The 26,644-nt window shown below is 41.6% G+C and overlaps 1 protein-coding gene across 33 annotated transcripts in view; it reads left to right on the top strand.

Moving 5' to 3' along the window:
- Positions 1 to 19,646, top strand: part of IFT88 (intraflagellar transport 88) — a 124,836-nt gene extending 105,190 nt beyond the window's left edge. For 22 of the 33 annotated variants that reach the window (XM_031001356.3, XM_031001354.3, XM_031001358.3 and 19 more), the window contains 2 exons: positions 18,986 to 19,096; positions 19,335 to 19,646. In XM_031001356.3, the coding sequence (XP_030857216.1) occupies positions 18,986 to 19,096; positions 19,335 to 19,456 (233 nt within the window). In that variant the 3' untranslated portion in view covers positions 19,457 to 19,646. Of the gene's footprint in view, positions 1 to 18,985; positions 19,097 to 19,334 lie in introns of those variants that run through there. The other 11 variants (XM_055360148.2, XM_063697179.1, XM_055360153.1 and 8 more) reach the window with 4 other exon arrangements.
- Positions 19,647 to 26,644: the final 6,998 nt, after the last annotated feature.

Raw genomic sequence — 26,644 nt, forward strand, 5'->3', positions numbered from 1 at the left:
TATTGGATGCATACTGTGTGCCAAACACTGTGCTAAGAGCCAAGGACATGGGAACAAATAAGACGTGGTCCCCATGCTCAAAGAAGTTAGAATCTAGTTGGAAAGACACACAGCTTCTAATGGTGCTGTGGATGCTGCCATGGTAGAGAAATGTACATGAGTTTTCAAACTTTCCTAGGGATAGAAACTGCAGCTGGGACAAAGACTCCTTGAATTCAGAGCTGTGCTTTGAAATTCAAGGAGTCTTCGTCCCAATTGCAGTCAAATTCAATTTATAACTTAGTAGGCAGTTACAGCCATCAGTGGCATCGGGTTCTAGCCAGGCCACTTGATTCCCCAAGAGTCAGTCCAGCGTCTCCAGCTAAACCTCATGGTGCTGGCCTGTTTATCTTCAGGAGCCATTACCCAGAGCTGGAGAAATCAGTAAAAGCAGCATTGAGCCCAAGCCTCAAGAGTACCAAAGGCAGTCTGTCACATCAAAGAGTAGCCACTTCCATCTCTTCAGCCACCATGGTCCTGATGGATACTCCTGTCTCCTTGCTCTTCCCTAGCCCCAGATATCTCACACACTCCACTTTAATGGATCCGTGTGACTATCTGGGGTTGGATTTAGTCAGAGAGATCTGGCCCAGCAGTTCTTAAGCCAGAGGCAGCCATAAGCCCACAGCTCCTTACCCAAAACCCCTGGGGCCAGGTGTGTTGTGGAATTCAGAACCTTTTGGAGTTTAGAAAGCAAGATATATTAGCCGTGTATCACATACTACCCAAGGAGAGCACCTCAGACATATTAATTCAGTGAAACATGAATATTCACACTAATGATAAAGACTATGAATAGCCTCAAATCAAGTCAAGTTCTATACCCAAGAAGTTTATATATTGCCACCTGAAGAGTTGGCTTTCAGAGCTCTTTGGAATTTGGAATTGTAGATGAGGGTCATGGATGTGTACCAAAAATGTTCTTAACAGCCAAGAAATCCACAGACTAGGCATTGTGCAACAGTCAAAAGCAACTCTAGACAGCTCCCCAGACCAGCACAGTGCTGCTTGTTCATCCTTGCTCATAGGAAGCAGGAAGTACGTGATATCAGCTCTCTTGGAAATAACTGTCCCTTTAAGGAGTAATTGTCTTGAGTAACCCCTAAGGAAGTATTAAGTATTAAAATTCTAGGGCCAGATTCACCATCCCCTAAGGATTCTGCATTTCTCTCTGAAAATCTTAAGTTCAGAATAACCAACCAGTTCCTTCTAAACATCAACAACCTTATGTTAAGTTCTCTGACCCTTCCCTGGTAATTTGTAAGTTTATAAAATCTCTCCCCTTAACTTAAGCCTTAGTTTCCCAGATGCCATCACTTTGAAAATCTGCCTCAGAAACATCAGTACCTCCTAATGGGATGTGATAGAACACCCGAAAAACTGCTGAATGGTGTGGTGCTTCCCCAGAGCCCAGGGGACAGTGTCCGGGGTCCCACCCCCGAGAAAGTAACCCCAGGAAGACTGACAGCTGCCTCTCGGAAACAGATTGATCAGTGTGCCTCAGGCCACCGCAGGTTCAGATCCTTTGACATGAAGAATTGCCCAGCCTCCCTGGTGACCTTTCCCATAGCCCTCTTTCAGTCATGCTGGCATTAGAGCACAGAGAGGGCTTCACTCGGCCGGGGACCTCCTCCACGGTCAGGGAAGAAGGGACTGACAATGAAGAGAGGTAGGGCCACCCCAGATCTGATACCTGTGTGCAATAAAAGAGAGGCCTTCCTCTTTAAGAGTTCCCTTCTGGTCCTGGTCTCCCACTGCTGCTTTTTCTTTTTTAATCCATTTTCCTTTCTTTCTTCCAGTCCATTTCAGTCCAACACAAATAGTCAGTTCTAGTGCACAAATAAGCTTTATTCTCACATGAGAGACTTTTGGCATACAAACTCTGTGCTCTCGAGGCATTTTACAAGCAGGGTTGCGTGTTACTAGGTTCTTCTGACACAAATTTAAAGCACTCATCAGTCCCTTTCTAGGGTGCTTTCCCCCATCATTTGCCTTTTCGTTCCTTATTTTCTGACATCTCGAGTTATGCATCATCCCAGACTTTTTCATTTCATCCTGGAGCCCAGTTTGAATGCTGCTTTCTGTGGCTGAGCTGGTTCCACGCTGACACTTTTGCAGGAATCGTGTTTTCTGTCCCCCTTCTCCAGTTCTCAGCACAGGCCACACTCCAAGGCTGGCCCTGGCTGTGAAGTCGGAACAAACCCAGGCTGTGAGGCTTCTCTCCCTTTCTCCTTCCTTTTGATTTCAAAGTCTTGATAGTTAACAGTATTTATATTCTCTGCAGATAAACTGATGAGGGGAATAACTATATTCTGTCCATTGTTTTGGTTGAATTTTGTTAAAGGTTGAGAAATTGACAGAACACATCTGCTTCTCATGGGTAGCTGTCCTCAAGACACAAGAATTCCTTCTTGGATGGCATTTTCTATTTTTGCATGATAGTGGCATTTTGTGACTTATTTTGAGTATGGTGTTATTAAGCTTTCATTTTTAAAGTGCTTTTTGGTTTACCCTGTGTGATTTTTAATGGCTTTCTGCATTTTTTAGTTTGATTTTTATGTCTTGGATATAAACTTTTCCAATGAAAATGGATCAATTTTAGACTGAAAATAATTTTATAATGAAAATCAGGATAAGATTCAGTGAACAGAAATACACTTAATGGTATCTTTTATAAAGCACATTGTAAACATATTTTATTTAAAAAACTGAAGTTATATATATATATATTTTTTTTTTTTTTTTTGAGACAGAGTCTTGCTGGAGTGCAGTGGCGTGATCTCTGCTCGCTGCAAGCTCCACCTCCCGGGTTCACACCATTCTCCTCCCTCAGCCTCCCAAGTAGCTGGGACTATAGGCACCCACCACCACGCCCGGCTAATTTTTGGTATTTTTAGTAGAGATGGGGTTTCACCATGTTAGCCGGGATGGTCTCGATCTCCTGACCTCGTGATCCACCCGCCTCAGCCTCCCAAAGTGCTGGGATTACAGGTGTGAGCCACCGCGCCTGGCCAGTTATATTTTAATATTCTAGTCCAAGTTTGAGCATGGCTAATTAACACCTTTCCACAGTTTTGCTGGGGCTTGATGGTGTCACAAGCAGAGAATGAACAAGTCATGCTCAGTGCCCACCAGGGAGGATGAGACAAGGAGCGTACGCTCTGAGGAGGTGCATAGGCCTAAATGTAGAGGACAGGCCAACACAAGTCAGCCAATTACAGAAGGAATTGCTGGACATCTATGTGGGGAGGGAGTCTTGAGAGGCGGGGGGGCGGGTGCTGTCACTTCTCTAAGGATCATGCCTGTCAGCCTCAGTCCCAACTTGCATGTCCCTTCACCCCATAAATCTAGACCACAGTTTTGCAGGATACCCGAGTATCCAGCCCACTTTGTATATGGTATGTATCACAAAGGAATCTTGATGAATAATAAGTATTAGAAGATAGTGAACAGCACCAGAGCACCAAAGTAGTCTCAGTGTTACAGTTCCAGAAAAAGTTTGCCTATGCCAGTATACCCAGCTGGTGTAATCTGCCAATGTGTCCTCTGTGTTCTGATACAGTAATTCTCAGTAATTTGGGGTGTGCAGACTTTTTCTGTAAAGGGCCAGATAGTAAATAGTTTAGGCTTGCAGGCCAAGTCTCATCTACCGAGAATATTCCACTCTGCTGTTGTGTATTGAAAGCAGCTGTACACAGCGTATAAGTGAATAAATGTGATAGTGTTCTATAAAACTTAATTCTTGGACACTGAAGTTAGAATGTTATATAAGTTTTATATGTCACAAAATATTATTATTGTTTGCTTTTCTTCCTAACCATTTTAAAATGTACATATCATTAGCTTGCTGGATAGACAAAAACAGGGTGGGCCAGATTTGGCCCACACACTGTAGTTTGCTAATCCCTGCTCTAAGCCAAAGTCTCCATGAATATTTTTGGTAATGACAGGTGGGGCCTGGGAATTATCCTTTTGATCAAAGCACTGCTTGAAGCCATTTCATCCTGGTATACAGCTTGAACAGTAAAAGTCTGTATCAGTGAACTTCTTCTCTTAAAACCACCTTAGTTGTTTACAACTCACCCACCTTACTAAGTCAGCACACATCACAGAGCATATGATGAGATTTTGTATCTTCAACAGAACATGCTCCTTAACTCTCGCCCTAAGCCTGTTACCCTGAGTTTTCAGTCCTTGTCATAATCCCCATTCCTGGCATTCATTCAACATCCATGGACCACCTTCCTGAACTCATCACATCTTATGTGAACAAGTTACTTAAATATCTTTGTCACAGTTTCCTCATCAGTAAAATGAGACTGAAAACAGGACCTTCCTGATAGGGTTGCTGAGGAGGAAATGGGCTCATGTGGAAAGCTCTTAGAGAAACTCCTGATAAGGGCAAGCACGTGCAAGGGTGAGCATGGCTACTGTGACTCCCGCCTGACAAAGGGAGTGCATGGGCAGGGCCTGGAATACCAGTGTCCACTGCACTGCCAGCGCCCATGTTCTCACCACTGCCAGTGTGTGACCTCTGAGTGTGAGAGCCTCAGTTTCTCCCTAACACAAGAGGGTCATGTTTATCCATGCAGTGTAACCAAGTGTACCCCTGTCTCACTGTTGAGTTGAATTTTGTTTTTTTAAACAAGAATTACTAGTGCTTATAAATAAAAATAAATGTTGGTTCTTGAGGTTACCAATTTGGAAAGCTGAATATTTACTTCAGGAATACTGCTGTTAATCAAAACATTTGTGAAACTCCTTTTTTATAATTGCCTGCAGAGGCAAGTTACAAAAAGCATAGGAAATTTAATCCAAAACTTTTACAAAATACATATGCACATACATACATATATATGCATACACACATATATATGCATGCATATATCCTATCTGTAAAATATATACATATGTATTTTATATATACGTGTGTGCACATACATACAAACACACATTTTATGAGTTTTTACCCTCTTTCCCTTCCTACCTTTCAGCTGTTTTATCTACAGATAAGCATTTTCTCACGTTTTCTAGCCATAATAAGTACTCAGTAAATACCAACATTCTTCCAGCTTCACCTCTCATATCCTCTTTATATGCTAGGTATTAAGTATTTAAGTTTGCCCCATAACAAATATATAATGTTACCTCCTTTGTTCTCTTCACTGAGTCCCTCCAGAGTCTCCCTCTCCTCACTTGAGTATTGCCTATACAGTAGCTATCGGCGTTCATTTTTACAATTTTAATATATTCCTGTTAGGTTTTGTTGGGTAATAATGTAATGGGATCAATAGAAGTAGGGGGTGAGGGTTGAAATCAAACTGAGAATTGCAGCTGTAACAATGTAAGAATGAGCTGAAATTCTCAGAGTAAGGCTAGGTCCAAGCAATGGTCCTTGTAAAATTATCAGAGTATTATGTCATCTGAGCTGATGAGGTCATTACTTTCTTGGACTGTGGGTTGGGGAAGTACTTTGGATCCCTAGCTGTGGTGCGCTGCCTCTTAACTTTGGAAAGGGACAGGAGCAAAGGAAGATCAGCTTCCGGGTAATAAGAGGATAGGCCATTTGCAAGTCAGATTACAGAGCACCTAGAAGTAAATTGGTCAGTAAAGGCCTCCTAAAGGTCCCAAAGTTATTGTCTGATGCTCTTCAGTGTTTCTAGATATAAACAAATACTTCCTCATACTTAAGGAGTGAGAATAGATCTTAATTATTGCATCTTAATAGAGGCTAAATTGAATATCATCTTCTTAAAAATAGAAGAGAGAGACAGACCAAAAAGCTTTTATAAAGTGTCTAATGGATAATGAAATCAATTTATAGCTCACCAAAAGAGAGTTATTTAAGAAGAGATTTGAAAAAGTAAGAACCACTATATTCATAACACATTCAAAGGAATGGGCAGAATTTTTTAGAAAGTTTCATTTTAGATAGTACTTTCAAAAAATAAGAAACAAGGAGGGGCGATTGATAGACTTCCTAGCTTAAGGGAAGGGGAATGTTGAAAAATGATTACATACATATTATAATTGGGCCTTGAAGACTACAGAGGGCCGTTAGATTTTTCAACTAAGATAGTTTTGATAGCCTTAAAGAAAGCAGTCTCAGTGTACTGTTAGAGGCAAAAGTCAGATTCTAATGATTTAAGAAGTGAATGAGTTGCAGGGAGGTAGAGAAGAGGATATAAACTATTCTCTCACACATGGTGGTGAAATATACAGCCTCACCAATAACTAAAACAATGCAAACTTGCCAAGACCAGCTCAGTTGTGGAGACCCTAACCCAGCAGTGCTAGAGGAATTAAAGACACAGACACAGAAATAGAATGCAGAGTGGGACTAGGGGGCTGACAGCCGTCAGAGCTGAGAGCCATGAACAGAGTCTGACCCACATATTATTGACAGTAAGCCAATGCTAAGCATTGCTTCTATAGATTATAGATTAGCTAAAAGCATTCCTTATGGGAAACAAAGCATTTTTAGCGAGGAGCAGAGAAACAGGCCCTGGCTGATTATCTGCAGCAAAAGCATGTTGTTAAGGCACAGGCTGCTCCTGCTATTGTTTGTGGCTTGAGCAGTTTTCTGCTCCGGGGGGGCCAGGTTTTCCTTGCCCTGCTCCAGTAAACCAACAACTTCTAGCAGTGTGTGTGATAGCCATCACAAGCATGTCACATTGCTGCAGAAATCCTGTTTATGACCAGTTTCTTTAAGGCCTGTTTATGACAGGCTTAGGGCTTGCTACCAGCATGTCTCCCTTTTCGTTTTTGCAAAGCGATAAAGGCAAAGGCAGCTTTGTCACGGTGGGCTACTTCTCGCAGGATTTGGGATCTGCATCGGCAGACTACACAAAGACAGACAACACAGATTAAAAGCACAATCATCATTGAAATCACAGAGCCTCCAAGTGTCTTGATCCATTTTGATGGGTTAATAGCTGCTAATCCATCTGCAGCTCCTTCAAGCACTTCAGTTCCTGGCATTAGCGTCAGATGTGCCTGAGAGGCTTGAAATACTTGTTTATTCAGTTTTACAATATCTAAAGATAAATTTCCAGTATGACCCTTTAAATGTCTCCTAACTCTTTCCCACTCGTGCTCTGTTTCATTATACAGATGAGGAGTAATGCAAAAATCAGAAGTATTCCAATCACATTGTAACTGCATTCTGTATTTTAGACTAACTACTCAATCTCCTAGCCACATTACAGTTTGTCAGAGATCATTGATTTGATTAGCTAGTTTCTGGTCTGTATTAGTTTGGGAATTCCACAGCAGAGTGGAATTTTTCTGCCAATTATTTACATAGTCTGCTGTTTGTACTGTGGAATGCAAAGCAACTCCAGCTACCACGGCAGTAGCTGTGACAGCAGTCAATCCCGTAATGATTAAAATTAAAGTGGCAATTAAACGCCGAGCGTGCCTCAAAATCTATCGAAGAATTTCAGTAATAATATGCGCGAAGGAGAGGCTTCCCAAGGACGGGAAAGCTTTACAGGTATCCATACGCCTTCTCGGGCTCTTACTACTAAAATAGAATGATCAGTATTATACAAGGAAGAATTCACACAAGAAAACAATCTATATTCTTGACAAGTCATATGATGATTAGGGAGATCAAGTTTTAAATCACCCACTACAAACAGGAAAGGCGGACAGACACAACTATGTATCCAGACTGAACTGTTGTGAGCCAATTCTAACATGTAATTAGGATTATATTGGGTTGGCTTAGTATATTTTCCTTCCCAAATCTTTATCTTTTTCAGTGCCATTAATATTTTCCATAACTCCTTATGTTTAGCTCTTACATCAGGTCATATCATTTGGGGTTGAGATACCACTGTACCACCATATGCCCAAATAATAGGAACTCTTGCTGTACTTCTTATAATGCCCACCATCTGATTATTTTGTTTATATGCAGGGTGACCATTACCTACAGATTGAGAGGTGAGCCTCATAAATGCCCCTTTAGGGGACCAATCAATAATGACTCCATATGAATCATTACACAACACCTCTGCCTGCCTTGCAACACAATCTCCCCAAGCAAATACCTTCATTTTTGCTGACCATGTCCAATCCACTTTACAGATAGGTTTTTGAGGGTGGTAAACTTCGGTTACAGGAGCATAATAATTGTGATAAATACTAAGACCAGAAAGCATATGTAATTGTGTCATGGAGATGTTACATTCAGGCACTATCGCCAGCCAGGATTGATGACTGGGAGCTAAACACCTATTGGCTTTTCCCAAACAAATAGGTAAATCCTCAAATCCCAACAAGATATTCATAATAGTTCCTTCCTCTTAGGGCTTAGATGGGCCTCTATCATCTGTAGAACTAGGCATCTAAAAACTATCATTAGTGTATACCTCCACTGGGGGGTCTAACCATGTTTCTGGCTGTAGAAGTGGTGGAAAAGGAATATATGCCCAATAAGTATAATTGTCTTTTGTTTCAGCAGTCACTGGGGGAATACTCATGGCAATGGTGAGCACAGCCATCATAGCTACCATTAGATTACTCATTGTAACTGGTTGTCCCGCCTTCTTCAGATTTTCTTCTGCCATCTGTGTCAACTTCTTGATCTGGCCCCAGGGGGGTGGCTGTGCCCGACCAGTGTTGCTTGCCAGCACTTGTGTCTTCCTTATTGTCAGTCTCAACATGGCTGCAACCGGGGGGTCCTCGGGTTCCTCCCAAAATCTCTTCCTTGGCATCTGGCTGATGATAAGTTTTCAGGTATCTTGATGGTATCCAAATCGGCTGCTGGTTTTGGCCTGGAGAAACACAAGCATAACCTCTACCCCATGTTACTATTTTACCTATTTCCCAACTTGTTGTTATCGAATCTCTCCACCAAACCAGTTGTTCCGCTTCTATCTTTGCAGCTGGTTTTGGTAGATGCCGTTCAGCTGCTGATAGCATCTGGCCTTTAGGTAGGCTCAAAAAATTTAAAGTCAGTAATGCTAGATTCAGTTGCATGTGTGGAGTCCTATAATCACTGTCCCTGTTTCCCCCTTCTGCTTTTGCAATTGTCATTTTAGGGAGAGATTCATTCGTTCCACAATGGCTTGTCCTTGTGAATTATATGGGATGCCAGTAATGTGTTTAATATTCCATATAGAGAAAAATGTAGCTAGAGCTTGGCTAGTATAGCCTGGGACATTGTCCGTTTTAACAGAAGCTGGAATGCACATGACCGTGAAGCATTGCAGAAGATGCCGTTTAATACAGGCAGAAGATTCTCCTGTTTGACAGGTAGCCCGAACAAAGTGAGAAAAATGTATCTACACATACACGCACATCAGCTAGTCTCCTAAACGAGGGAACATGGGTGACACCCATTTGCCAAAGAGAATTAGGTTCCAATCCTCGAGGATTAACTCCTCCTGTAAAAGATGAGGAATGCACCATTTGACAAGTTGGGCATCGCTGGATAATGGCTTTAGCTTCTTTCCAGGTAATGCTGTATCTGCGTTTGAGAGGCATTAACATGGGTTAAATTGTGAAAGTGTCTAGCATTAGATATTTCAGTAGCAGCTAGGCAATCAGCCATTTGATTCCTTGGAGTCAAAAGTCCTAGAAGAGTTGTATGAGCTCCAATATAAGTAATGTAAAAAGAGTGCATTCTGTTCCTAACTGTGGTTTGTAATTGGGTAAATAAAGTCATCAGTTGTTCATCTGTGTGGAATTGTAGCTGAGCATTTTGAACTAACTGTGTGGAATGAACCACATATGAAGAATCAGAAATTACATTGGCAGGCATCTCAAAAGCAGTCAGCACCTCAATTACAGCTACAAGCTCCGCTTTTTGAGCTGAAGTATAGGGCGTCTGGAAAACTTTACTTTTTGAATAAGAAGCTTTACCATTACTAGACCCATCTGTAAAAACATTTTCAGCACCTACAGTTGGTTTAGATTTAGTTATTCCAGGGAGAATCCAATTAGTTAATTTTAAAAATTGAAATAATTTTGTTTTCGGAAAGTGATTATCCAGAACACCTACAAAATCAGCTAAATGGGTTTGCCAAGACTATTTATAAAGTCCTGTTGTGTTAGTGTTTTTGTAAGAGGAACAATAATTTTTCCAGGGTCATATGCATGCAGTTTAACAATTTGGGTTCTCCCATTTCCTACCAGAGTAGCAATTTGATCCAAATAAGGAATTAGAGTCTGTGAATTAGCATGTGGAAGAAAAAGCCATTCTACCAAGTCCTGCTCTTGGACAATAACACCAGTAGATGAATGCTGTGTCGGAAAAATCGGCAAGTCTAAAGTCTTTGTTGGATCTATTCTATTTATTTGAGTTTTATGCACTTGCTTCTCAATCAGCTGTAAGTCTGCCTCGGCCTCCTTTGTTAATTGACAAGGGCTAGTGAGACTAGGATCTCCTCTAAGGATAGAAAATAGATTACTCATGGCATAGGTAGGAATGCCTAGAGCAGGTCGTATCCAATTAATGTCCCCTGGTAATTTTTGAAAGTCATTCAGTGTTTTCAATTGATCCCTACTTATGGTTACTTTCTGTGGCACTACTGTAGTGACATTTACTAAGGTCCCCAAGTAGGAGTGAGGAGGAGCAGTCTGAATTTTGTCAGGACCTATAATTAAACCGGCTCGAGAAATTGAGTTTTGTAAGTGATCATAACATTGGAGTAATATTTCCCGAGTCGGGGCAGCACAAAGAATCTCATCTATATAATGAATAATGTAACACTGTGAAAATTTTTTACAAGTAGGTTCAATTGCTCATCCTATATAAGTGACAAATTGTTGGACTGCTTAACATGCCTTGTGGGAGCACTTTCCAGTGAAAACGCTTAGCAGGCTGCAGGTTGTTTACCGCAGGAATTGTAAATGCAAACCGTTCACAGTCTTGCTCAGCTAAGGGGATAGTAAAGAAACAGTTTTTTAAATCTATGACTATTAAAGGCCAATTTTTAGGAATCATAGTAGGAGAAGGCAATCCTGGCTGCAGTGCCCTCATAAGTTGTATAACTGAATTAATGGCTCTAAGATCTGTCAACATTCTCCATTTACCTGATTTTTTCTTAATAACAAAGACTGGAGAATTCCAGGGAGAAAATGTTGGAGCTATGTGTCCTTTTTCTAATTGTTCAGTAACTAAGTCCTCTAAAGCCTCCAGTTTCTCTTTACTCAGCGGCCACTGCTCTATCCAAATTGGCTTACCTGTTAACCATTTTAAAGGTATAGGTTCTGGAGGCTTAACAATGGCCGCCATCAAAAATGATCTAAACCCTGATGAGAATTCTGTCCTTCCGCTTGAAGCAGTTTCTTTAACCCTTGTAAATTTTTTCCTAATCCCATGCCAGGCATGTACCCCATCTCTTGTACCATATGCTGACTTTGAGGGCTATATAGTTGCTCAGGAATTAGAGCTTGTGCTCCCCATTGCTGTAATAAATCTCTCCCCCATAAATTTATAGGTACAGAAGTTATAATTGACTAGATAGTCCCAGGTTGTCCATCGAGTCCTTCACAATGCAAAATATAACTGCTTTGATATACTTCAGGGGTTTTACCAACTCCAACTCTGTTAAATTGAGTGGGTTAAATTGGCCACGCGGACGGCCAGTGCTGTAGAGAAATGATGGAAATGTCCACTCCTGTATCTACCAATCCTTTCATTTTTTTTCCTTGAATGGTTATTTCACAGGTAGGACGTTTATCAGTAATTTGATTCACCCAATAAGCTGCTTTGCCTTGTTTATTTGTGCTTCCAAATCCTCCTGTCCGTTTAATTTCACTTTTTCCTATTCCCACATACAGCACAGTCAGGAGCTGTGCTATACGCTCTCCTGGCTCTGCTTTCCAGGGAACAGAAGTAGATGTAACAATTTGAATTTCCCCATTGTAATCTGAATCAGTGACTCCTGTATGTACTTGCACTCTTTTTAAATTTAAACTAGACCTACCTAGAAGTAATCCTACCGTCCCCACTGGCATCATCTGACTGGAGACAGCAACATTCTTTAACAGTCCCATTACAAAAGGAGAACCTGGTCCATATTGATTAATAGCTGGTTTAAATTCTTTGAGGAATTTAAAAGGAAAAGGCTCAAATGTAGCCATAATATTCCCCTGTTGATCAGGTGAGTATATTCTAACAGAGAACTGCCAAGCATCCATATCACCCTCTCATCTAGCTTGCTGGATTCCTGCCTAAATGGAACTGAGAGCGGTCGCTCGAGGCACTGCTGGAACAGTCACTGGGGCAGCTACTTTTTGCCCAGTGTCCTCTGGAAAAGAGAGATTTGGAGAGTCAGGCCACTCTTTTTCTTCAAAATAATGAGGGGGTATAGAGGGGTAGGGACAAACCTCTCCCTCCTTTGTCTCTTTAGCTGGCAAGCAAACATGCTCTGTCACCTCTTCTGTTAGTTACTTTGTTACACTCTCCTTCTTCCTCTGATTCCTCCTCCTTGTCATCTATATGGAAAGGCTCCAAGGTGGAACAAACCAGAGCCCACACTGACCAGAGAGTTACAGGAATATCCTCAGCACCATCCTTATATGCCTTTTTCAGTGTGCTGCCTACCTTTTCCCAGACCTCTACATTCATAGTTCCTCAGTCCTGAAACCAGGGGCAGTATTTCTCTACCGCACTAAAAAGTTGCGTAAGTCAGCTGGTGCTAACCTTTACTCCTTTTCTGAGGAGATGCCGAAGCAGACTCAAGCCTCGTGCCTGCTCGACCCTTGTCCCATTGTTACCCTGATGCTTCCGAGCTCCCCTTCTTACTCACCACAGGGATTGCTTAAGAGTACTCGGGTGTTCCCCAGCGTAGTTCCACGTTCTCCAACTGTCGCTTCGGCGACCCTTCGACCCAGGTTCAAGCCCCCATGTTGGGCACCGCTTGCCGAGACCAGCTCGGTGGTGGAGACCCTAACCCAGCAGCACTAGAGGAATTAAAGACACAGACACAGAAATAGAGTGCAGAGTGGGATCAGAGGGCTGACAGCCATCAGAGCTGAGAGCCACAAACGGAGTCTGACCCACATATTATTGACAGTAAGCCAGTGCTAAGCATTGCTTCTATAGATTATAGATTAGCTAGAAGCATTCCTTATGGGAAACAAAGCAATTTTAGCGAGGAGCAGAGAAACAGGCCCTGGCTGATTATCTGCAGCAAAAACATGTTAAGGCACAGGCCACTCCTGCTATTGTTTATGGCTTGAGCAGTTTTCCACTCCCTGGTGGGGGCGGGGGGGGGGAGGGCAGGTTTTCCTTGCCCTGCTCCAGTAAACCAACAACTTCTAGCAGTGTGTGTGATAGCCATCACGAGCATGTCACATTGCTGCAGAAATTCTGTTTATGGCCAGTTTCTTTAAGGCCTGTTTATGACAGGCTTAGGGCTTGCTACCAGCACAAACTAACCTATAAAATTAGCAATGAATTTTTTAAAAGGTAATTCCCAAGGATAGCAAGGATGAGATGAGATGAGCACTGTTTATTAACTAAATTCTGCTGGGGGGAGTTCTAAGTGGCACACCCTGCTGGGAATGTTTGGATATTCATCAAGCCCTTTAAAATGCCCATACCCAGCCGGGCATGGTGGCTCACGCCTGTAATCCCAGCACTTTGGGAGGCCAAGGCAGGCAGATCACTTAGATCACTTAAGGTCAAGAGTTCGAGACCAGCCTAGCCAACATGGTGAGACCCTGACTCTACTAAAAACACAGAAATTAACCGGGCATGGTGGCACACACTTGTAGTTCCAGCTACTCAGGAGACTGAAGCAGGAGAATTGTTTGAACCCGGGAGGCAGAGGTTGCAGTGAGCCGAGATTGCGCCACTGCACTCTAGCCTGGGAGACAAAACAAGACTCCATCTCAAAAAATAAATTAATTAATTAAAATGCCCATAACCTTTGATAGGAACTTACTTTAAAGAAATAATTTTATACACACATATTGATCACATTATTTATGGTAGAAACATTGGGAATAAACCAAATGTTCAACTGGAAATAATTCCAAGTTGAATTATGTTCTTCACAGTTGTGTCACCCTGGAGCAGTTATTACAGGCCCCTTCTTCCCCACTGTGGTGAGATCCCACATCGAGCTTCCTTGGCTGATCTTTAAGGGGGATGCTGTTGCCACTGGGAGCTCCATAGACTTGGATCACTTAACAGCTTTGAGAGATGATATAACTTCGGAGAGACAATCTTATTTGCAGCTGGGGTGCAGTGAATAATAATCATCACACAATGTAGTTTCCTTTTTACTTTTCTCTAAGCAAAATAATGTTCATACAGAAATCAGTAAAATAAAAATGCAGGAAAGGCAAGTACTTTTATTGGATCTTTAAAATGTGTTATAGGTATGACATCATGGAAATTATTTATAGTGAATGCTTAAGGTAAAAGTCACCCACAGATTGTAAAGTTCCTGAAGGCAGTGGCTGCATCTTCTTTTGCCTCTGCTGGGTGTGAACAGCATAAGGTACTGAGCAGGAGCACAGTTAACACTCATCAGAATTTAAAATAGCATCGGTGGTGTTAAAGAAATTGATACATTTTTCTTATTTTCATTACTTATATAAATGTATTATGTACTCAGTTTCACAAAATCATTGTATTTAAATATGATAAAAATCTCTGCCGCAACCTGTTTAGAAAATTAGCAAAAATGAAGGACATTGCTTTTCATCTTCCCTGTACAGTTATTTTTTCTATCTTAAGTTTATTACTGCTATAAATTATTTTCATGCTCATAACCATATTCTTTCTAAATTAGTAAAGACTGTCTTTCCTTGGAAACAATTCATTTTTATTTGGAGAGAAATTTTCACCAAAGTTTATGTAGTTAGCCCCTTAACCTTACTTAATTTATTCTGTGAATAGAGCCTTTTATAAGACTCACTTTCTTGAACTCCTGGCCTCAAATTCTCCCCCTGCCTCAGCCTCCTGAGTAGCTGAGATTACAGGCTCAGGCCACCACACCCAGCTTAAAAGTCACTTTCTTACCAAAAAAAAACAAACCTCATATTTAAAAACTATGTCACTCTAAAATGTTACAAATAGGTCATCTTCTTAGTATGCATTGCCTTGTAAAAACATTGGTCAAGTCGGGATGTAGTCGGCCACCAACTAGAAATGTGTTAAGATTTTTTTTGCAGACTTGCTTAATAAGGCAAGGAGGGGGTCAGGTTGTTCTGGGGCCAGCAGAAGGGTCTAAAATACAGGGTAGTGAAAAGAGATTAGAGATTGTGAGTTTCCTTTAAATGCTTAACTGTCATTATTAAGACAGCCATATTTTGTGGGGTGAGCCAAACTGCTGAGCTTTGAATAGCATATGCTTGGAATCTGAATATGAATAAGGCCCAGGTGCCACACTTTACACAGATCCTTTGCTAAAGAGGCACTATTTGTCTAACAGGCAAGGACCAGGCTGGCAGTCAGGAAGGCTGGGTTTTGGTGCTGATCTTGTCACCAACTATGCACTCTTGAACAAGTCACTTCACTTCACTATCCTAAGCCTGTTTTCTCATCTGAAAAATAAAGGGGTTAGACTTAGCCTTTTAAATGACATTTTTGTATATTTCTACTGGCTATAAAATTATTACAAATATCTATGTCTGACAGTAAGATAGTCTAAATATTCAGGAAAACTCCAAGTATAGCTCTCCTAAAAATGATATGTTGAATGTTAAAAAAAGAAAAAAAAGAAAAGAAGAAGGGGGAGGAAAAAATAAAATGAAAAAAACTTTTAAAATGCACGGCCGAGTTGGTAGCAAAGAAGGAAATTCTTTGGAGGCCAAAAAGATCTAGAAAGTTTAAATCCAAAAGAGTAAGCAAGTGCAGGAGCTGGCATTGCCTAGCTAATCCCTCATGATTGAGAACCTCAGATTATAGACACTCATGGGGACCAAGAGATAAGGCCTGGGGCCTCAAAAAGGCCAGAGCAGAGGTCGGATCAAAGAATCCCTGTCACAAAGCTAGGACTTCTCACTGGCAATACTCTGAGTAGGTCAAGTCGAAAAGAGGCCACTCTGGCCGGGCACGGTGGCTGAAGCCTGTAATCCCAGCACTTTGGGAGGCCGAGGCAGGCGCATCACCTGAGGTCAGGAGTTTGAGACCAGCCTGGCAAACAAGGTGAAACCCCGTCTCTACTAAAACTACAACAACAACAACAAAATTAGCTGGGCGTGGTAGCGCGTGCCTGTAATCTCAGCTACTCGAGAGGCTGAGGCAGAAGAATCGATTGAACCCGGGAGGTGGAGGTTGCAGTGAGACAAGATCACGCCATCGCACTCCAGCTTGGGCAACAAGAGTGAAACTCCATCTCAAAAGAAAAGAAAAGAGGCCACCCTACAGATGATGGATTTTTACCTTGGTTCTAATGTAGAAAACAAGAAGAGCTCCTTTGATAATTCCTAACCATAAGTAAGCCTTCACTCACATAGTTTTGGAGCTAGAATACATATTATATCTGTGTGTTCAGAAGAACACCAAGCTGAAAATTTGATTTAAAGTGGACTTCAGTTGGTGAGGCTACAAGGTGCCTACAAGAAATAAACTTAAATCCTCCTTGGAGGAATGCACTTTTAAGTTCCAAAGAATAAGAACCTACAGTTAAGAAAAAGTATGCATGCATGAGGAAATAAGCCACTAAGAGTAAGCAACAACAGAAACTATAGAGTCCAATCTTCAAAGACTACAAATATTGTAATTATTATTTATTTATATTAGAGATGGGGTCTTGCTGTATCACCCAGGCTGAGTGCAGTGGTGCTGTCATAGCTCATTGCAGCATTGAACTTCAGGGCTCAAGTGATCCTCCCACCTCATCCCCACAAGCAGCTGGGATAATAGGTGCATGCCACTCTGCCCAGCGAAGTTTTATTTTTTATATAAGCACTTTATTTTTATTTAATTAATTAATTAATTAATTTATTGAGACAGAATCTCGCTCTGTAGCCCAGGCTGGAATGCAGTGGCACGATCTGGCTCACTGTAGCCTCTGCCTCCCAGGCTTAAGCAATTCTTCTGCCTCAGCCTCCTGAGTAGCTGGGATTACAGGTGTGCACCACCACGCCCGGCTAATTTTTGTATTTTTAGTAGAGACGGGGTTTCACCATGTTGCTCAGTCTGGTCCCGAACTCCTGACCTCGTGATCCGCCTGCCTCGGCCTCCCAAAGTGCTGGGATTACAGGCGTGAGTCACCGTGCCCGGCCCCAGGTTTTATTTTTTAAAGATTTGCTTTTTCCACAAAATTTGAATCTTTCAGGCTAGGAATTTGGATTTGGATTTCAGAAGGGTTTTGGGTGCCTGAGGGAGCTATCAGGGTTTTGTTGGTAATTTACATCTATCTAAAAAGTGAAATAACGTTGTCGTATTTACTAATGAGGATGTGTTTCTGACATTCCACAGTATTCCTCAGTGAGCAGTTCTGTGAGGCATTTCCATCTTATCTCTGTAATGAGAACACCTACATTTTTGTGGAGACATTGGTTGTCATATCTTATGTACCCATGAGTCAAAGAACTGTGTATGCCCTTGCCCGTCGTTGGCTGCAAACCCTAAGGCAAGAAGGCCTGTTTGGACCACTCCCTGCCAACTTTATGTTTCTCACCCAAACTTTTCTTCTCACATACTCATTCATCTTTTAAAAGATTGCTATATAGTTATTGTGTATATATTTGGTGGCTTATCTTAAACCTTTTTGGAGACAGGTAGGATATACATTATTCAGAAAAAAAAAAGTAAAAGAAATATCCCTAGAGCAATGTTTTTCAAACTTCATTGACTTGAGCTCACTCAGGCAGTTTAAAAGACACCCATATACATTTCTGCATGGTAAAAATTACCTTTGTTTTAACAAAAAGAGAGGGACAAAATAATTTAAAATATGCTAAAGTGTGTAGACATATTCAGTACACTAAAGAGCTTTATTTTCCCGTAACATCAGTGGTAGGGGAAATGGTAAGGTTTTGGATAAGAACCTTAGAGAAGACTTACTATTTTGGGTCAATTGGCCAATCTTAAAATGTGGGGATTTTAAAGACCATCTTGTTCTGATTTATTCCCAGAGACATTATCAGTAAACTAAAAGACAAATTATATTCAAAAACGAAATGGTCAGTGTGTTTATCAGTGGACTACTCTCATTAAAAGTGAGGCTTACATAATAGAAAAAAATATCACTCTAGGAATTCTAAGGGGAAGAAAGGAAAACTGTAGGGCTAGAGGAGTACTTTTAGAAAATATCACAGAAATTTCTGGTTAAAAAGTACTACTAACATTTCCTACTAATGTTAGTGTTCAGTTTTATCTGAAAATCCTCAGTGATACATATTACATTTTTTCCTAAGGCAGCCATTGCCTATTTGGGCAATTATACTTCTTTTTTAAGTTTGTCATTATATCAAGCCAGAATCTATTCTGCTATACAGGGGAAGTCTAATCCTCTTCTCTGTGAACATACTTCAAATGTTTGAAGAAGGCGCTTGTGTGATCTAGGTTCTCTGCCCACTAGGTTAAGTTTACCTAGCCGCCTCTGCTGTTTTTCATGTGATGTGGTTTTAGGGCCCCTCTCCAGCTACGGTAGGAGTTGATCTGAGCTTGTGACTTCCCATTTGTTCTTTCTTCAGGTGCTTTGTTCTTTGATAGATTATACTAGTCAGGGTGATCTCTTACTTTCTCTTAAGTTCTTCCATAAAATTGAAACCTATAAGTAAGCACACATTTGAAAGAATACATATACAGACTACTCTTAAGTGATGTTTTATCTATATTATAGATTCCCACAAGATATTTCTTTTAAATTTCAGAAAGCAAGAATTACATCCCTAAGAAGCTGGCTTCCAAATTAAACAACCTGCTTGTTTCTTGGCAAATAAGTATGCTTTAAGATGCATAATGTAGTTTTATATTTTCTCAACATATTAAACAAATGCATTTTTATTTTCGTGTTTTCAGATAGTGGCCAGAACTATAGTGCCAGTAGTAAAGGTGAACGACTAAGTGCCAGACTCAGAGCTTTACCTGGGACAAATGAACCTTATGAAAGTAGCAGTAACAAAGAAATAGGCAAGTACTCTCCACCCAGTTCCTCCAGGCATAGCAGGTCTGAAGAAGACTGGTGAGATGGCCAAAAGGTGTTGCTGGGAATTCTTAAGAATTTGATATTTACAGATAAAATTTAAAATGACTTGGGAGACCATTTCTGTTCACTCTGAGTTATTCATTTTGACTATGAGCCTGATTGGTTTCACATTTGTTTTGTTTGTTTACATAACTCTAACGTGACAATCTCTTCGAAACCTAGATGCCTCCTATGTGGACCCACTTGGCCCTCAAATAGAACGACCAAAAACTGCAGCCAAGAAAAGGATCGATGAGGATGATTTTGCTGATGAAGAATTAGGAGATGATTTGCTTCCAGAATAATATTCACTTTAATATTTATTAAAGGAAAGAAATTGCCTTATGAGATCATCCTCATGTTAAACCTTGGATTAAATATCTAACCTGTAATTATTTTTTTTCACTGTCAAAACTTTAAGTAAGTGTATTCTATTCTGTATGTATGCATTTAAGTTGTTTTTTTCTTTTAAGGAATAAAAACAGGTAAAACTAATACTTTAGGCCAGTGACTTCCTTAGCTTTTTGAAAACACTGACACACAGGAAGAAATAAATTTCATAACACAACCTAGTACATATATGTGTATGTAGTCATAAAAATTTACCCTTATTATTGCAATACATGCTAATATTTTCTATAGTTTCATTCAAACAAAGTGCTAGTAGTGAAGTCACTACATTGATTTCATGGCTTGCAGATTGAAAAATGCTGTGTGGACATAGGCACAATTTCTATTGCTTGGAGTTTGGAAATTCTTTGGAAGATTTGCCTTGTGGGGATTAGAAACACTATTAAAACAATTATGTTTTGGAAGCAGTATAAAGGGTAATGGGATTAAATACCAAACCATAACCCTAGTGCTCCTTTCCGAAGTTCCTTTCTACTTCAGCCCAGGGGTGTGCACCAATAGCACAGAGCAGTAACAACTCTAAGATTGCTTTTCCCATTTTTGACTTAGTGGGGTGGGGGCAGGACTGCCTGCATTTTTCTTTAACAATGTGTTTGGCTGGTCTAGAGTCTCCAGAGGAATTATAATGACGAGGATGTCAGAAGAAGTGGCTTATCTCTAACACTATACCAAAGAGAATGGACCCCTCAATCTTACTTACCATTGTCTCTGCAACGTGCATGCTACTGTTAGATGCGAGGGAGGAAAACCAAAACTAGACCACATTCCTTGCTCCCAAAGTAGGTTATGCTCTAATTGATGAGACAGCCAACAAATACAGTAAACATCCAGTATGTGCAGAGAATTCATTAAAATTTGGGGGATACAGTAGCGAAAAAGAACTATATCTTGCCCTCAAGAAGCTTAAATTCTGGTGGGGAGATGGAAAATATATTTTGTTTGTTTGTTTGGGTTTTTTTGAGATGGAATCTCACTCTGTCGCCCAGGCTGGAGTGCAGTGGTGCAATGTTGGCTCACTGTAACGTCCACCTCCTGGTTTCAAGCGATGCTCCTGCCTCAGCCTCCTGAGTTGCTGGGATTACAGGCACGCACCACCACGCCTGGCTAATTTTTGTATTTTTAGTCAGATGGGGTTTCACCATGTTGGCCAGGCTGGTCTCAAATTCTTGACCTCATGATCCACCCACCTTGGCCTCCCAGAGCTGGGATTACAGGCGTGAGCCAGCGTGCCTGGCCAGAAAATATGTTTTTAGAGGACTCTAGATATTGTTAATTACAGTTAAGAGAACAAAATGGAGTAATGCAATAGGTAGTGATTATGGAGGAGGGACTCTAAGAGGTGGCCTTGGTATTAACACTAGAATGGTGAGAAGAAAGCAGTGTTCTGAGCAGAAGGAGCAGCAAGTGCCGCACACTGAAAAATGAATGATCTGGATGTGTCACAGGGTTATTGAGCTACAGTGACAGTGAGTGAGAGGGTTTGGGATCCAGCAATGTGGGTGGTGTGCTACATGGGCAGGAAAGGGAAAGGAGATGAGATCCAAAAGGTAGGCAGGGTTCAGAGCATGTACAGCCTTATGAAGACAGTTTGGATCTTATTCTAGTTACTATAGAACACCTGCTAGAAGGTTTCATGCAAGGGAGGTGAGTGAAGTGCTTTCATTTAACCTTTAGAAACCAGTCATCACACTGGTCGCCATGAAGATGAAGTGGGCAAGTGGGATGGAAGGGAAGAGTGGAAACTACTAGCAGTAGCCTGGGTAAGAGATGAAAGCAATTGAGACAGGTTTTTAGCAATAGAAAATTGTGAGAAGTGGTCAGATTCAGCATATATTTGGAGGCAGAGCTGAGACTTACTAATGGATTGGATGTGGATTGTGAGGGAAAGAGAGGAAAAGATGACGCCAAAATTTGTGGCTAAGGAACGGAGTGGCTAGTGTTGTCTTTTTAGTAAGATAGGAATAGATTTGGGGGGGAATAAGTAGATGTGTTTTACCCATGTTAAATTTGTCTCTTAAGCATTCAATTTGAGATACGAAGAATGCAGTTAATCTTTAAAATCTGGAGGTCACAGAAGTGAGGGCTACAGGTAGAGATGTGGGATCCATCTATGTACACTTCGTACTTAAAACCATGAAACTGAATGAGATCACTTAGGTCTGAGAGTGAGGCTAGAGAAGAAGTATAAGCAATGTGCTTGTGAGTACCGGAGAAAAAGGATGGCTCAGCAGAAGAGACTGAGAAGAGCAACAAGTGATGTAGGAGGTTTCAGGATTCAAACTTCCAGTTCTGAGAAGGATGCAGTAGGTCATGGAAGCCCTCTGTAGCAGCTGGGGAAAAAAAACAAATCATTGCAAAAATCATGTCTTCAAAGTCTCTGGAGATCTGTGGAATCAATAAAACTAAAAATCGCAGAGGAAAGAGCCTTTTTTTTTTTTTTTTTTTTTTTTTGAGACAGAGTCTTGCTCTGTCGCCCAGGCTGGAGTGCAGTGGCACAATCTCGGCTCACTGCAACCTCTGTCGCCCAGGCTGGAGTGCAATGGCGTGATCTCGGCTCACTGCAACCTCTGCCTCCGAATTCTCTGGGTTTAAGCAATTCTCTGCCTCAGCCTCCCAAGTAGCTGGGATTACAGGTGCCTGCCACCATGCCTGGCTAATATTTATATTTTTAGTAGAGACGGGGTTTCACCATCTTGGCCAGAGGCTGGACTTGAACTCCTGACCTCGTGATCCACCCGCCTCAGCCTCCCAAAGTGCTGGGATTACAGGCGTGAGCCACTGCGCCCGGCCCAAAAGAGCCATTTCTAAATGAACTGCTGATCCTGCCTGTTTTTCTGGAGACATTCGCCAGTTCTAGGCATGGGCTAAGAACTGCACTTTCCTCAGGGAAAAGGCGTCATCTAGCGAAACTAGCAGAGCTTTTAAGGTGGTCATTTGGGGTTGGCATGACAAACTGGAAACTTAGAGAAGCCCCAAATGTATGGCTGGCTTTCCACCATGGGGCATTTGCTGGAGTGCTGCTTCAGCTGGGGTAATGCTGGAGGCTAGGGAACTGGGATGGAGGTTTTAAGGGCTTAAATCTCCCATAGTTCTTAGGGGACGATGTCCTGCTAGGGGGAAAGGCTTTCCACAAGATATTTGCTATTTAGTCTACCCTCAAGATAATTGCTATTTTCGGGGCCGGGCATAGTGGCTCACACCTGTAATCCCAGCACTTTGGGAGGAGGCGGATGGATCACTTGAGGTCAAGGGTTTGAGACCAGCCTGGTCAATATGGCAAAAACCTGTCTCTACTAAAAATACAAAATTTAGCTGGGCATAGTGCTCGTCTGTAATTCCAGCTACTTGGGAGGCTGAGGCAGGAGAATCTCTTTAACCCAGGAGGCAGAGGTTGCAGTGAGTCAAGACTGCGCCACTGCACTCCAGCCTGGGCAACAGAGCAAGACTCAGTCTTGAAGAAAAAAAAAAAAGATATTTGCTATTTTTTGAATCTGCATGGGGGCAGGAGGCTAACAATCTAAAGTCAAAACCTGGAGGGACCAACTTGACTCTTTTTCCATCTTTCTCAGCTGAGGAGACAAATCTAGGCTTCTAATCAAAAGCCTAGAAGGACAAACATGAATCAACGGTGGACTGACCCTTATACAAAAACTGCAGCCCAGGCTGGGTGAGGTGGCTCATGCCTGTAATCCCAGTGCTTTTGGAGGTTGAGGCAAGAGGATTGCCAGGAGTTCAAGGCCAGCCTGGGCAACATAGTGAGACCCTGTCTCTACAAAAAATAAAAATATTAGCCAGGGCATGGTGGCATGCACCTATAGTCCCCACTATTCAAGAGGCTGAGGCAGGAGGATCACTCGAGGCCAGGACTTCAAGGTTACAGTGAGCTGTGATTGTACCACTGCACTCCAGCCTGGGCAACAGAAGGAGACCCTGCAACTCAGCTCAATCCCTGACTGGATTGAAGTAATTAGTCCTGAATCCTCTCTGCCTAAGAGAGGAAAGAGGACCTTTCTATGGTAAGAATATCATTTGCAGTCTCTATGGTTCTTATATATACAATGCTTGGCATGTAATAAAAAAAATTACTGTGGCCGGGCGCAGTGGCTCACGCCTGTAATCCCAGCACTTTGGGAGGCCAAGGCGGGCAGATCACGAGGTCAGGAGATCAAGACCATCCTGACCAACACGGTGAAACCCCGTCTGTACTAAAAAATACAAAAAATTAGCCAGGCGTGATGGCAGGCACCGGTAGTCCCAGCTACTCGGGAGGCTGAGGCAGGAGAATGGCATGAACCCAGGAGGTGGAGCTTGCAGTGAGCAGAGATCGCGCCACTGCACTCCAGCCTGGGTGACAGAGCGAGACTCTGTCTCAAGAAAAAAAAAATTACTAGAATGCAAGGAGTCAAGAAAATATGACCAGCAATCAAGAGAAAGTATAAATAGAAGCAGTCCTCTAGAAAATCCAGATAATGGATTTAACAAACAAGGATTTTGTGACTAGTGTGTTAATAAAATGGATAAAAAGATGGAAAATTTCAGTTGAATGTTGGAATCTGTGAAAAAGAGTCAAATAACTTAAAACTGAAAGACACAATATCTGAAATTAACTTACTCGGATGGATTGAACAATGTACCAGACACAGCAGTCAGGATTAGTGAGTAGGTCAATAGAAAAATATCTAAACTAAAGCGAAGAGAAATAAGACTGGAAAAATAAAGCAGCTGACAAGAGACACTTGGGACACAGTCAAGAGTTTAAATAATTATAATGGAAATCCCGGAAGGAGTGGAGGAGAGAATAGGGTAGAATTAACATTAGAAGAGCTAATGTCTACAATTTCCCCAAATTGAAAAAGACATAAAGCCACAGATTTAGGAAGTTCAGTGAGCACCGAGGCGATACAAAGAAGACCACGCTGTGGTTACACTGTGCTCAAACTGCTAAAACCCACGAAGTCCTTAAGATAAGCAGAATTACAAGGACACAGTACTTTCAGAGGAACATTAATAAGATTTATGGCTAACTTTTCAATAAAACTAAGGAACCAGAAGACAATAAAATGGTATCCTTAAGGTGCTGAAAAACAAATTAAAAGTCTGCCAACCTAGATTTATATTCCAGTGAATATATCCTATAAACTTTAAAGTTAAAGACTTTTCAGGCCGGGCGCAGTGGCCCATGCCTGTAATCTCAGCACTTTGGGAGGCCGAGGAGGGTGGATCGCCTGAAGTCAGGAGTTCAAGACCAGCCTTGCCAACATGGTGAAACCCCGTCTCTACTAAAAAATACAAACATTAGCCAGGTGTGGTGGCAGGCACCTGTAATCCCAACTACTGAGGCAGGAGAATCACTTGAAGCTGGGAGGCGGAGGTTGCGGTGAGCTGAGACCGCACCACTGCACTGCAGCCTGGGCGACAGAGCAAGACTCTGTCTCAAAAAAAAAAAAAAAAACTTTTCAGACAAACAAAATTTGAGAAAATTAATTACCAGAAGACTAGGTCCACAGAAAATGCTAAAAAGTCCTACAGGCTAAAGGAAGATGATCCTAGAAAGAAGCATGAAATGACAGAAACTGATCACAAAGTTGAAAAATAATGAAAAGCACCAGAAAGGTATGGGGATATATAAAAGAATATTGACTATTTAAAACAACAATAATAATGCCTTGTGGAATTTTAAGATACATAGAAATAAAATAATGACAATACTAGTCCAAAGATTGGGACTGGGTATTAAATGAAGTTTCTTATATCATTCGGACAGTGCTAGACCATAATGAGGAGTATTTTGCAGAATGTACAATTAAAAGAGTAATGGTACAACTAATGAATATGGAAAGAATGATAAAATCAGCCAGGTGCAGTGGCTCATGCCTGTAATCCCAGCACATTGAGAGGCCGAGGGAGAAGGATTGCTTGAAGGCAGGAGTTTGAGACCAGCCTGGGCCACAAAGCAAGACACCGTCTCTACAAAAAATTAAAAAATAAGCCAGGCACAGTGGCAAGTGCCTATGGTCCCCGCTATTTAGGAGGCTGAGGTGGGAGGATCACTTGAGCCCAAGGGTTTGAGGCTACAGTGAGCTATGATGGCACCACTGTACTCCAGTCTGAGTGGCAGAGCCTGACACTATCTCTAAAAATAAATAGATAAATAATAACTAATAGATAAATAAATAAAATGAAAATCACCACTTTGCAACCACCACAATATTAATTAATCCAAGCAAGAATCATCACTGATTGCTAAAGCAAGTGAAGGAAAGTTTGATGAGAATAGCATATTTACATAGCCCCAAAGTTTTCCCCCATCAATTACTTATTAATTATAAGAGGAAGAAAAATTTTATATTGGAGAAACCTGGTGGTACCTTAATCATGACCAAAGTGAACACAGCCAATAATGGGATGAATAAAATCCTTATGCCTCCTGATGTGAGACACTGAAAAGATATGAGATTACCTAGCCAATATTCCTGCCAAAAAAACTAACCTGAACCGAATCATGAAGAAATACCATAAAGTGAAGAACATCTGACAAAATAACTAGCCTCTACTTTTTCAAAAATGTCAAGGCCATGAAAGACAAAAAAATGTCTGAGGAACTGTTCCAGATTAAGGAAGACTAAAGCAGGCTGGGTTCAGTGACTCACACCTGTAATCTCAGGACTTTGGGAGGCCAAGGCGGCTGGATCGCTTGAGGATAGGAGTTCAAGACCAGCCTGGCCAACATAGCGGGACCCCCCCCCCCATCTCTACTAAAAATACAAAAAATTAGCTGGGCCTGGTGGTGCCTGCCTGTAGTGCCAGCTTCTTGGGAGGCTGAAGAACGAGAATCAGTTTAATCCAGGAGGTGGAGATTGCAATGAGCCAAGATTGCACCACTGCACTCCAGCCTGGGCAACAGAGTGAGACTCTGTCAAAAAAAGAAAAAAGGAAGGAAGGAAGGAGGGAGGGAGGGAAGGAAGGAAGGAAGGAAGGGGGAGAAGAGAGAAAGAAAAAAGGAAGGAAGGAAGGGGGGAGGGGAGGGAAGAGGAGGGGACGGAAGGGGAGAGAAGGGGAGGGGAGGGGAGAGGAAGGAAGAC

The sequence above is a fragment of the Gorilla gorilla genome, chromosome 14, assembly GCF_029281585.2.
Source record: "Gorilla gorilla gorilla isolate KB3781 chromosome 14, NHGRI_mGorGor1-v2.1_pri, whole genome shotgun sequence".
NCBI lineage: Eukaryota > Metazoa > Chordata > Mammalia > Primates > Hominidae > Gorilla > Gorilla gorilla.